Below are 13,565 nucleotides of genomic sequence, written 5' to 3' on the forward strand. Positions count from 1 at the left end.
CCAAGCACAGGGATTACAAAGTGTGCGCCACCACGCCCGGCCTAAGGAGATCCTGTTCTAAAACAAAACCAAAAAGCCAGGTGTGGTGCACGCTTATAATTCCAACATCTTGGAGGCTGAAACAGGAATATCGTGGTTTGAGGACAGCCTTAGCTACTACTTAGATAGGCCCTTTGCAGTTCAGTGAGACCCTGTTTCAAAATAAAGAATAGAAAATAGGGCTGGGGGTGTAGCTCAGAGGTAGAATGCCTATGGTTCCATCCCCAGTACCGCATTAAATAAATAAATAAATAAATAAATAAATAAATAAATAAATAACAAAGGCAAAAAAAAAAAAAGTGCTGGGGTTGTAACTCAGAGGTAGATTGCCACCTGGGTTTAACCCTCGGTACCATGAGGGGAAAAAAAATTAGTACCGGACATGGTAGTACATGCTTGTGATCCCAGCATTTTGGAGGCAGACAGGAGGCTTGTGGTTCAATGACAGTCCCAGCTACTTCGGTCCTTTGCAACTCAGTGAGACCCTGCTTCAAAATAAACAATTAAAAAATAAAGATGGGGGTGTAGCTTGGAGGTATAATGCCCCTGAGTTCCATCCCCAGTACTAGCGAAAAAATAAATTAAATATAGAGTTAAGCTGGACATGGTGGCGCAGACGTGTAATCCCAGCACTTGGGAGGCTGAGACAGGAGGATCGCACGGGTTCGAAGCCAGCCTAAGCTACTTAGTGAGGCTCTCAGCAATTTAGTGAGACCCTGTTTCCAAATAAAATATAAAGTAGGTCTGGGAGTATAGCCCAGAGATAGAAAGCCCCTGGTTTTCATCCCTAGTACCACAAAATAATAATAATGGTAATAAGGTTAAGGTGGGCGTAGTGGCACATGCTTGTAATTTCAGTACTTTGGAGACTGAGACAGGAGGATACCCTTGGGTTTAATCCCCAGTACAACAAAAAAAGAAAAGAAAATTGCACAGGATTTCAATGTGGTCTGACTAGCCTAACCCAAAGTTCATTTTTACAAAAGAGAGCCATTTGTTTACAATTCACGATTTTTAGCTGCCTGGCGTGGTAGAGCATGCTTGTAATCCCAGCACTGCAAAAAAAAAAAAAAAAGTGCTGGAGGTGTTAGCCCAAGGTAGAATGTCCCTTGGGTTCAATCCTTAGTACGGTTAAAAAAAAAAAAAAAAGATTTTTAGCTTCTATCTTTATAGATAAAGAGTACCTTAAAAACTAAGGCTTGTTTTTGCAATTCATTTCATCTTTAATTAAATGATTAAATAATTAAATTATTTTACTTTTTTTGCAGAAACATTACTTTTTTAAAAAAACATGTTCAATTAAAAGCCCGCATGTAATTTTATTGTGATTTGATGGGTATATTCCTTAGGTTAAATTTTTTTCATAAGCCTGGTGTGGTTGTACATGCTTGTGATTATGGTACTTGGGAGACTAATACAGGAGGATCACAGGTTCGTGGCCAGCCTCAGCTACTTAGGCCCTCTGCAATTTAGCGAGACCGTATTTCAAAATAAATAAAATAGCCAGGGGTCGTGGCGCATGCTTGTAATCCCGCGCTTGGGAGGTGGAGACACAGAAGGATAGCGCTGGTTCAAAGCCAGCCTTGCTGGCTTAAGAGACCCTGTTTCGAAATAAAAATATAAAATAGGTCTAGGAGTATAGCCCGGAGGTAGAAGGGTTTCCAGGAACCCCAGTACCACCCCCCCCCAAAAAAAAAAGGATAGGGCTGGGGGTGTAGCTCCAAGGTAGAATGCCCCTGGGTTCAATTCCCAGTACTGCAAAAAAACAAAAAACAGCTTTTTTTCATGAGTTTTTCTACTCTTTTTTGTATTACATCTTTTAGCTATAAGCATCAGTCATCTTTGCCGATTTTTTTTTATGAATTTCAGATATATTTTATAGAATATCCTTGATTTATGTGATGGTATAGTCATTTTTTTGGGTTACTTTATTCTCTGCTTTTTTTTTTTTTTTTTTTTTTTTTGTGGTATGAGGGAGATTGTTTTAAACAAAACACATAAGAAAAAGGACTGGGAGTGTAACTTGGAGGTAGATGCCCCTGGGATCAATCCCCAGTACCTAAAAAAAAGCGCTAGTACATATATTTCAAAATAGATATAATTTGCCTTCGGCTTGGTTAAATAGATACTTAAATACCTACCAAGAAGAAGGCACTATGTGGGCCAGGTGTGTATGCCTGTAATTCTAGTACTTGGGAGGCTGAAACAGGAATGTCATATGTTCAAAGTGAGCCTCAGTAATTTAATGACACCCTGTTTCCAAATAGAAAGTAAAATGGGGCTGGGGGTATAGCCCAGAGGTATAAGGTTCCTGGGTTCCATCCCCAAGTACTATGACGACCAAAATGCACAATGTTAAACATTACACGGTAAAAGGAAAAGTAGTCACTGCCCTTCAGAAGTTTATAATCTAGGAGAAATAAAATGTTTACATAGGTATATAGGTGACTGTTAGATATAAAATCATCTTGATTTGGATATATAATTACAAAAGTTTTTTTAAAAAATGAACATTTAAGATGGGTCATGAAAGGATGTTTACTGTTTTATAACAAACTGTTTCAGTCGTATTCATTGTTACAGCTAACCTTCCATAATTTATCTTAACTAAAAATAAAATCAGATTTCCATATTGCTTATTATAATGACAAGTATAATTTGTTTTGTTTTTCCCAGTTGAGAAGTGATTATTTTGTTTATCTGTTTCTTCCAGGAAAACATTTAAAGTTGATGATATGTTATCAAAAGTAGAGAAAATGAAAGGAGAGCAAGAATCTCATAGGTAAGGTAATCTGTCAGTTTACATTAAGTGGTATACTTGAGAAAAGAGGAAAAATTATTAGTGAGCATTTCCCTAGTGATGACTTCTCAGTTTTATTAGGAATTAGAAGGAACCTTAGAGGTCAGTTGGTTTAAATTTATACACAAGTCAGTAATTAACTTCTATAGCGTCCCTGGCAGAGAATTCTTAAGTTTTAGCTAAACCAACTCCATTGTTGGTGAACTCACTATATTGTAAGATAGTTGTATTCATTAATTTTTGTTAACAGTTTCTGGCATTTGAAATCAAAATCTATAACTTTTACTTTTGGCCTTTTCCTTTTTTTTTTTTTTTTTTTTGGTGTTAACTGGGGATTGAACCCCAGTGGCATTCTACCTCCAAGCCATATTCCCCAGCTATGTGTGTATGTATTAATTTATGGTGCTGGGGTTTGAACTCTGGGGCATTCTATCTCTAAGCTACACCCCAGACCTATTTTATTTTTTTCTTTTGAAATAGAGCTAAGTTGTAAAGGGCCTAAATTGCTGAGGCTGGACACCAACTGTGATCTTCCTGTCTTTGCTTCCCAAGTACTGAGGTTATATGCATGTACCACCATGCCCATCTGTATTTAATTCTGAAATAGGGTCTCTCACTAAGTTGTTGAGGCTGGCTTAAAACCTGTACTCCTCCTATTTCAGCCTACAAGTACTGGGATTACAGGTGTGTACTACCATAACTGACCAGTTGTTGGTTTTAATCCTGCTACCTGACTGAAAGTGGGAGTAGAAACTAGTATTTCTGGTATACTTACTGTGTGCTAGGTGCTTAACAGTATCACATCTCTTCTAATCTAGTTAATCTTCCTCAAATATGACTGAGATAGTTTGGCATGGTGGCACATGCCTGTAATCCTAGTACTTAGTAGGCTGAGATAGAAGGATCACAGGCCAACCTCAGCAATTTAGCAAGACCCACAGCAATTTTGTGAGACACTGTTTCAAAATTTAAAAAAAAGGACTGGGAGTATAGCTTGAAGGTAGGATGCCCCTGAGTTTTATCCCGAGTAAACCTCTTCTACAAAATGAGAGAGACTCTTTTCATTCTTTTTCTTTGCATTTAATTTTCAGACATAATACTCAATTTTATGTTTGACACATGTTTCTCACATGATAGTTTCAGAAACTTGAACCTTTGGATAGATTCTATTGTATGTCTTGAAATGTATAACAAAACTAATTTCTAAATATTTTGGCTTAATATCCTTACTCTAGACAGTATGCTTTTTTATTTTTTATTTTTGGTATATAAATTTAAAAATTGAATATTAGTTGGGTGTGGTGGCACATACCTGTAGTCCCAGTGCTTGGGAGGCTGAGACAGTGATCACAGGGTCAAGGCCAGCCTCAGCAATTTAGGGAGACCCTGTTTTAAAATAAAAATAAAATAGGTTTGAGGGTGTAGCTCAGAGGTAGGATGTCCCAGGTTCAGAACATAGTACCAAAAAGAATATTATTTGAAAGAGAAACAGAAACATGGGTGATGCTTATTCGAATATTTATAGATTACTTTTGGAAATAATGTGTAGCACTAGAAATTCTAAATTATAAACCCACTTTTAAACCCAGGTATGGTGGCGCATGCTTGTAATCTCAGTGCTTGGGAGGCTGAGACAGGAGGATCGCACAGGTTTAAAGCCAGCCTCAGCTATTTAGTGAGACTCTCAGTAACTTAGTGAGACCCTGTTTCCAAATAAAGTATAAAATAGGTCTGGGAGTAGAGCCTGGAAGTAGAAAGGCCCCTGGGTTCCACCCCCAGTACCACACACACACACCAATAAATAAAACCACTTTTTTTTGGGGGGGGCAGTACTGGGAATGGAACTTAGGTGCATTCTACCTCTGAACTACACCCCAGCCCTATTTTTTTTTTTTTTTTTTGGTGGTACTGGGGTTCCTGGAAGCACTTCTACCTCCGGGCTACACTACCAGACCTTTTTTTTTTTTTAATACATATATTTTTTTTATTTGGAAACAGGGTCTCTTAAACTAGCATGGCTGGCTTTGAACATGCACGATCCTCCTGTCTCTGCCTCCTAAGCGCGGGGATTACAAGTGTGCGCCACCACGCCTGGCCGTATGTTTTTTTTTCTTTCTTTATTTTGAGACAGGAGGGTCTCATTGAGTTGCAGAGGGCCTCACTAAGTAGCTTAGGCTGTTTGTGAACCGCAATCCACCTGTCTCAGCCTCCCAAATGCTGGAATTACAAGTGTATACCACCAAGCCCAGCCATAAAACCACATTTTAGAATGATTCTGGGTTCAGTCCCCCGCACCAAAAAGAAAAAGAATATAAATGGATAGTATAAGAAATCTCTGGAATTTTGCTAGAATTTTGTAGGATGTCAGGAGTGTCCTAGGTTATCTCTTTTGTGACTTTTAGGATTCTCTAGTAATAACTCTTCTAAGTTAACTTCCATGTAGAAGTACATACAAAAAAATTTCCAAATTGGAGTTGATCTGAGTATCCACATGAAACGCAGAATATCTTTTCTCTCTTCCATTTAGTTTGTCTTCTGTTCCTAGACTAAATCATTTGGTGGGGAAATCCCCTGGTAAGGTAGCTTAACTAGAATTTTTATTAGAGCTATTTTCTTTTTTGGCTCTAGGAAATGAACCAAGGGGCATTCAATTTCTGAGGTGCATCCCCAGCCCTATTTTGTTTTTATTTTGAAACAGTCTTGCTAGGTTGATGAAAGTCTCATTATTTACTGAGGCTGTCCTTGAACCTGCAATCCTCCTATCTCAGCTTCTTATGTACTGTTTTCTTTTCTTTTTTTAGGTTTTTCTTTTGTGGTACTGGGGATGGAACCCAGAGGCATTCTACCTCTGAGCTGCATCCTCAGCCCTTTTTTTTTTTTTTTTTGGGTGGGTGTGGGGATTGGAACCCAGGGCATTCAACCTCCGACCGACACCCCCTGCCCAAGTAGCTGAGGCTGTCCATGAACTGCGATTCTCCGGTCTCAGCCTTCCAAATGCTGGGATTACAAGTGTGTGCCACCATGCCCGGCTCAATTTTTGATTCTTTATTTGGAAACAGGGTCTAAGTTGTGGAGGGCCTAAGTTTCTGAAGCTGGCCGTGGCCGTGAACCTGTGATCCTCCTATCTCAGTCTCTCCAGTAATGAGATTACAAGCATGCACTACCATGCCTAGCCTTTCTTTTCTTTTTTTTATATATTACTGGGGATTGAACCCAGGGGCATTCTACCTCCAAGTTACTCCCAGCCCTAATTTATTTTATTCTTTATTTAGAAACAGGGTCTCACTAAGTTGCGGGGGACCTCACTAAGTAGCTGAGACTCGCCTCGCCTTGAACCTGCAATCCCCGTATCAGCCTCCCAAGTACTTGGATTAAAAGCGTGTGCCACCACATCTGGTTTGTTTGTTTGTTGTTTTGTTTGTTTTTGTTTTTTTGGCTCTGAGGATTGAACCCAGAGGCATTCTACCTTTGAACTAAACCCCTAGTCCGATTTTATTTCTTATTTTGAAACAAGGTCTCAATAAGTTGCAGGGGCCTCTGATAAATTGTCAAAGCTGTTTTCAAACCTGTGATCATCCTCTATCTCAGCCTCCCAAAGACTGAGATTACAAGCACCATCATTCCAGGCCTCTGTTTTCTTTTCAGATTAACAAATTTAACAGGTTTTGTTTGCAATAATGAGAATTGAATTTAGGTCTTCACTCATGGTAGGCAAGTGCTTTGTCCCAAACTATAATCCCTAGACCCTAGTTCCTTTTATTACATTTTTGTCAATAGCTAAGGTGTGTTTTCTCTTGTGTGTGTTTCTGTGTGTGTGTGTGTGTGTGTGTGTGTGTGTGTGTGTGTGTGTGTGTACGCGCGCGCGTGTGTGCGTGTGGTACTTAGGATTAAACTCAGGGCATTCTACCTTTAAGCTATACCTTTAGCCCTATTTTTACTTTTTTCTGTTTTGTTTTTTTCTTTTGGCGGTACTGGGGTTGGCATCTAAGGGGCATTCTACCTCCAAGCTGTGCTCCCAGCCATATTTTTAATTGTTTTGTTAATTGGGTTTAATTTTATTTACTTTTTTGTGGTAATGGGGATTGAACCCAGGGACATTCTACCTCCGAGATATACAGTCAGCCCTATTTTATTCTTTATTTGGAAACAAAGTCTGACTAAGTCGGTGAGGCTGGTCACAAACTTTAGATCCTCCTGTTTCAGCCTCCCAAGTATTGGGATTACTAGTGCACCACCATGCCGGATCCCCAGCCCTATTGTTGTTGTTATTGTTATTTATTTATTTTTTGATGGTACTGGGGTTGGAATCCAGAGGCTTTCTACCTCTGGGCTATACTCTCAGACCTATTTTATGTATTTTTTTGAAACAGAGTCTCACTAAGTTGCTGAGAGCCTCACTAAGTAGCTGAGGCTGGTTTTAAACCTGTGTAATCCTCCTTTCTCAGCCTCCCAAGTGCGGGGATTACAAGCATGTGCCATCACACCCGACTTCTATTAATATTTTTATTTTCCAAACAGGGTCTTGCTAGGTTATTGCTGAGGCTATTTTCAAACCTGTTATCTTCCTGTGTCAGCCTCCCATGTACTGAGATTACAGACATGTGCCAACATGTTTGGCTTGTGTTTTTGTGGTACTGGGGATTGAACCTAGTGTCATTCTACCTTTTAGCCACACTCCCCAGCCCTGTTTTGTTTTTTATTTTGAAAAGGATCTTACTGAGTTGCTGAGGCTTTAAACCTGCAATTCCAGTCTCCCAAATATTGGCATTACAGGCATATACTACCATACCTGGGTTTATGACCCAAGTTTTTGAGTTCATAATCTTTCTTTTAAGCATTTATTTTGTAAGCATTTATTCTATACAGTTACAAATTCTAGATCAGAATTGGGGGATATTTCCTCTTCCTTAATGTGCCATTTCCCAGGCTTGTATTCAAGCCGTAGGGGATATAATGATGAACAAAACACAACTGCATCTCTGTGTGTTAGTTGATGAGGTTGAACTCCAATATATCCTACCACTGAGGTACCTTCTAGCTTTTTAATATTATATATTTATTTTTGCTGTCTTGGTGATTGAACCCAGGGGCATTTTATCTCCAAGCAATACCCTTAAGCTAATTTTTTGTTTTTATTTTGAAACAGAGTCTTACTAAGTTATAGAGGGCCTCACCAAGTACCTAAGGGGCCACACTAAGTAGCTGAAGCTAGCCACGAACCACGATCCTCCTGTCTCAGCCTCCCAAATGCTGGGATTACAAGCATACACCACCATGCCCAGTTTATTTGCCTATTTTTTGAAACAGGGTTTTGCTAAGTTACTCTGTATGGTCTTTGAACCTGAGCTTTTTCTCTCAGCCTTCCAAGTACCGTTGTTCCAGATGCGCGCCACTTTGCCTAGCTATATGCCAGCTTTTACAGGGCTTAATGTTCAGGAGAGAAAGATAGGTTTATCTAATAGATTATATAATAGATTTTATAATAGATATAATAGATTATATAATAGATTATTTTATAATTACAAAATAAGTGAGGGAAAAGAAAAATATAAGGGAGGCATGAGAATATAAAACATCAGAAGCACGTGCCTCTAATCCCTTTATTTGGGAGGCTGATACAGAAGGATTCCAGGACCTCATGAGGTCCTCTGCAACTGAGACCCTGTTTCAAAATAAAATAGGGCTGAGTTGTAGCTTGGAGGTAGAATTTTTATGGATTCAATCTTCAGTACTGGAAAACAAAAAAAATAACAGAAGAAACAGTGAAGCGGCTCTCATTTGAGGTATTAGATACAGAAGTAGTGATGTTAAGAAAAATTTTCTTTGGGGAATTAAGCTTGAGATTTGAAAGAATATAGCAGAGCCAGGCATCCTGGCACATACTTGTAATTCCAGATCTTGGGAGGCTGAGATAGGAGGATCGTGCAAGCTTGAACCCAGCTTCAGATACTTAGTGAAGCTCTCAGCAACGTAGTGAGACTGTTTCTAGTTAAAATATAAAATAGGTCTGGGAGTGTAGCCTGGAGGTAGAAAGCCCCTTAGTTTCATCCCCGGTACCACAAAAAAGATAAATAAAGAATATAGCATTAAAATAGGGAGGGAGGTTGAGCAAATGGGTGGTTCCACAAAGAGGAATACTATATATACAGCCTTTGAGGCTAGGGTAGCTGAGGTTAAAGGCAGAATGGCATGAGAGGAGCCCAGAGCAGTTCCTTTGGCTAGCTATCTTAGGAATACCATCAAATTATATTATTATTATTACTGTTGATTCATGTGTGTGTGTGTGTGTGTGGTACTGGGGATGGAGCCCAGGGGCTTTCTACCTCAGGGCTACACTCCCAGACCTATTTTTATATTTTATTAGAAGCAGGGTCTCACTAAGTTGCTGAGAGCCTCACTAAGTAGCTGAGGCTGGCTTCGAACTTGTGCGATCCTCCTGTCTCAGCCTCCCAAGCCTTGGGATTACAAGCGTGCGCCACCATGCCCAGCCTACTATTGATTCTTTAATGATACTAGCCATTAAAAGCCAGGGGCATTCTACCTCTAAGCTACACCCTCAGCCCTTTTTTTATTTTTTATTTTTAAGTAATGTTTCATTAAGTGGCTGAGGCTGGCCTGAGACCTGCTATTCTCTCTCAGACTTCCAAGCACTGGAATTATAGATGTGGTCACCATGCCTTGCTTCAAATTATTTTTTTATTTTTTAATTTTTTGCAGTATCAAAGATGGAACCCAGGGGCATTCTACCTCCAAGCTACAGGACCAGCCCTATTTTTTATTCTTTATTTTGAAACAGGGTCTCACTGAGTTCCAAAGGGCCTCACTAAGTAGCTGAGGCTGGACACAAACCTCAGTCCTCCTCCTGTCTCTGCCTCCCACATGCTGGCATTACAAGTGTGTGCCACCATGCCTGGCTACCTTCAAATTATTTTAAATAGAACAGTTGCATTAATGGTTTTTGACTGCTTTTCTATTTTGTAGATTTAGGTCTTCTCCCTGTCCACCCTGTTTTGGTGGTAGCCAGAGCCTCAGTAAGTTATAGAGGGTGTTCCTAATTTGCTGAGGCTGGCTGCTTGCTACAAATCTTGTCTCAGCCTCTTAACTACTGTAATGAAACACATGTACCACCACGCCTGGTTTACTGACATTTTAAAATGTTTAGGCTGCTTCAGTTGATTGTCTTTCTCCTTTTCCTTTTTTTTTTTTTTTGTGTGTGTGTGTGTGTGTGTGTGTGGCACTGGGGATTGAACCCAGGGGCATTCTACTTTCAAGTTGCACCCCCAGTGTCCTATTTTATTTTTATCTTGAAACAGGGTTTCACTAGGTTGATGAGAGTATCGCTACTTGCTAAGGCTGTTCTCCAACCTGTGTTCCTCCTTTCTCGGCCTCTCAAATGCTAGGATTACAATTGTGCATCTCCATACCCTATTTTTTTTTTCTTTTATTTTGAATCAGGGTCTCTTTTAAGTTTTGGAGGGCCTCATTAAGTAGCTGAGGCTGGCCACGAACCTGCAGTCATCCTGTCTCAGTCTAATCTTTGGGTTTGTGAGAGGTTGGTTTTGTTTTGTTTTTAGTACTGGGGCTTGAACCCAGGGCTATTCTGTCTTCGAGCTACACCCCAACCCTTTTTTTTTAATCCTTTATTTTGAAATAGGGTCTCACTAAGTTATGGAGGGCCTTACTAAATAGCTGAGACTGGCCATAAACCTGTGATCCTCCTGTCTTAGCCTCCCAAGTACTGGGATTACAAGGGTATGGCACCATGCCCTGCTTGTGAGAATTTATATTTTTTCTGTAGTATTTTTTTGGGGAAGATTATTTCTTTAATATACATACCATCCTCCATTCAACTTTATCTTCTCACTACAAAATGTTCTCATCTGGGTTTTGACCCTTTATTTTGAGACACTTGATTTATAGAATCATGAGCTTAATGTAGCCACCAATTTCTCAGCTTTGTATGTACAGGATAAATGTATGTATAAAAAAGGACTTTGAGCCAGGCGTGGTGGCGCACGCTTGTAATCCCAGCATTTGGGAGGCTGAGACCTGGAGGATCGCGGTTCGCATATGGCTTCAGCTACCTAGTGAGGCCCTCTGCAACTCAGTGAGACCCGGTTTCAAAATAAAGAATAAAAAATAGGGCAGGGGGTGTGGCTCAGAGGTCAAATACCCCTTCCCAAACCCGCAAAAAAAAAAAAAAAAAAAAAAGGACTTTGCAGGGACAGGTGTGATAAGGATCTTTTTTTGGGGGGGTACTTTGGATTGAACATTACTTCCCAGCTACACTCCAGCCCGGTTTTATTTTATTTATTTATTTATTTATTTATTTATTTATTTTTGTGCAAGTCTGGGGATGGAACCCCAGGGGCATTCGACATCTCAGCTACACCCTCTGCCCTGTTTTTTATTCTTTATTTTGAAACAGGGTCTCACTAAGTTACGTTGTTCCTCACCAAGTAGCTGAGGCTGTTCATGAACCGCAGTCCTCCGGTCTCAGTCTCCAAAATGCTGGGATTACAAGCGTCTGCCTCCATGCCCAGCTTATTTTTTATTTTGAAGTAGAGTTTTGGTAAGTTGCAGAGAGCCTCATCCTCATTATAAGCCACCACCAAGCCAGGCAAGAATCTATTCTTAATTTTTTTAGGGGAAGCCAGGCATGGTAGCACATGCTTGTAATTCCAGTACTTGGGAGGCTGAGACAGGAACATTGCAGGTTGGAGGGACAGCCTCGAAAATATAGTGAGACTTAGCAGCCTAGGAAGACCTGTTTCAAACTAAAAAAAATAAATTAGGGCTGGGTTGTGGCTCAGAGGTAAAACTCCCCTGGATTCAGTCTTCAGTACCAAAAAGAAAAGTTGAGTAAGTACCATATAATATTGTAGATGCCAGGTGTCTTTAATCAGCTTGCCTATATGAGGCAATACAAGTAGGACCCTAGAAACAAATCTTTGTACTTGTCACTGTCAGATGATTTTATATAAATTAGAGGCATGAATCTTGGTTTCTTTACAGCATAAAAACTTTGATGTCGGGTGTGGTAGCACAGGCTTGTAATCTTAGTACTTGGTAGGCTGAGACTGGAGGATCACAGGTTTAAAGACAGCCTCAGCAATTTTGTAAGGCTCTCAGCACCTAGCAAGAACCTGTTTTCAAATAAAATCAGTCTGAGGATGTAGCTTGGAGATAGAATGCCTCTGGATTCAATCTCCAGTAATTCAAAAAATAAATAAAATTAATTAGTTAAATAAACTTACCACACAAAAAAAATAGCAAAACTTTGATTCCTCTTTGGGATCTGGCTATTAAAATTTGAAATGTCTATATGGATCTCATTACGTAATGTTAGTCTCTTATGAATTTACATAATCTCATTCTTCTGGCTGCTTCTGGAACTGTCAGATGTTTGTGCTTAGACTCTATTATCCCAAAGCTGGGTGTGATGGCACAGGCTTGAGACTCTTCATGAACCTACCAAGACGCTGTTTCCAAATAAATAAAATTGGTATGAAGGTGTAGCTTAGAGGTAGAATGCCTGCATTCAAGTCCCAGTACCACACACACATACAAAAAATTTATTATCCCAGCATTTCAAGTTCTTTGTCCATTTTCTTATTACTTTGTTGTTTGCTTCTTGTGACTATGAACAGGGAATTCATCATTTAGATGAATCAAATCCTTATCTGATTTTTATCCTGGTTATGTAAACTAGATCCTTTATACTCTAATACCAAATAGACCTGACTAGCCTTGTTTCTTTTCTTTTCCTTCATCTGATCCAACTTAACCAATTAGGATTTGGTAGCCATAAGAGGGAAAGTTGGGTGTGGTGTCAGTATTTGGGAGGTAGAGACAGGAGGGTCACAGGATCAAGGCCAGCACACAGCAATTTAGTAAAATCCTATTGCCAAAAAGAGGGGGTATAGCTCAGACAGAGGTAGAACAATTCTACTTTCAATCCTCAGTACCACAAAAGAAAGTGGGAAAGGAAAGAAAACTTTGTTCATTTTCCTTGGAAGGAACCACCTACTTTAGGGATCATTGTTACACTCTTTAAGTACATATCTTAACATTTCCTTTGAGTTGAGTGTTGGTGGAATTTTGTACAGAAAATCAGTGTTTCTAGTATAATATTCTAGTCTTTTGTAGGTTGATACTTTTGTAAAATATATTGCCCATGTTTAGATGTTAGATTTATTTTGTGGAACTAGGGATTGAACCTAGGGACATTCTATCTCGGAGCTATACCTCCAGCCCTTTTTTCTTTTTTCTCTTTCTTTTTTTGGCAGTGGGTTTTTTTTTTTTTTTTTTTTTTTGTTTTTTTTTTTTTTTGGTGGTACTGGGGTTCCTGGAAGCCCTCCTTCCTCCGGGCTACACTCCCAGACCTATTTTATATTTTTGAAACAGGTTCTCTTACGCCAGCACGGCTGGCTTCGAACCTGTGCGATCCTCCTGTCTCCGCCTCCCAAGTACTGGGATTGCAAGCATGCACCACCACAGCTGGCTCTACCCTATATTTTTCTAGCAGACAGTTTCATGGTTTACTTCACTAATATAGATGTACTTCCTCACCTGTCATTGAAATAACCTTGCTCACTTGCCTGTTCTCTTAGAGCTAATGGAAACGTCATAGATATTATATTATATATAAAGCATGGTAACATCAAGGTCTTTCAGTAACTCTACTATAAAAATACTTAGATTGGCTGGGAATGGTGGTACACCC

The 13,565-nt window shown here is 39.6% G+C and overlaps 1 protein-coding gene across 2 annotated transcripts in view; it reads left to right on the plus strand.

The window, feature by feature from the left end:
• The window catches only part of SUZ12 (SUZ12 polycomb repressive complex 2 subunit), a gene marked incomplete at both ends in the record, with an annotated part of 75,500 nt that overhangs the window by 18,868 nt on the left and 43,067 nt on the right, over window positions 1-13,565 (plus strand). The window contains one exon of one of the 2 annotated variants that reach the window (XM_080712386.1): window positions 2,753-2,821. The exons of the other annotated variant lie outside the window; for it this stretch is intronic. Coding sequence (XP_080568512.1) covers window positions 2,753-2,821 — 69 coding nt within the window. The remainder of the gene's footprint in view (window positions 1-2,752; window positions 2,822-13,565) is intronic. 2 annotated transcript variants of the gene reach the window in all.

Source organism: Muscardinus avellanarius (assembly GCF_963383645.1).
Source record: "Muscardinus avellanarius genome assembly, chromosome: 16".
NCBI classification, from domain to species: domain Eukaryota; kingdom Metazoa; phylum Chordata; class Mammalia; order Rodentia; family Gliridae; genus Muscardinus; species Muscardinus avellanarius.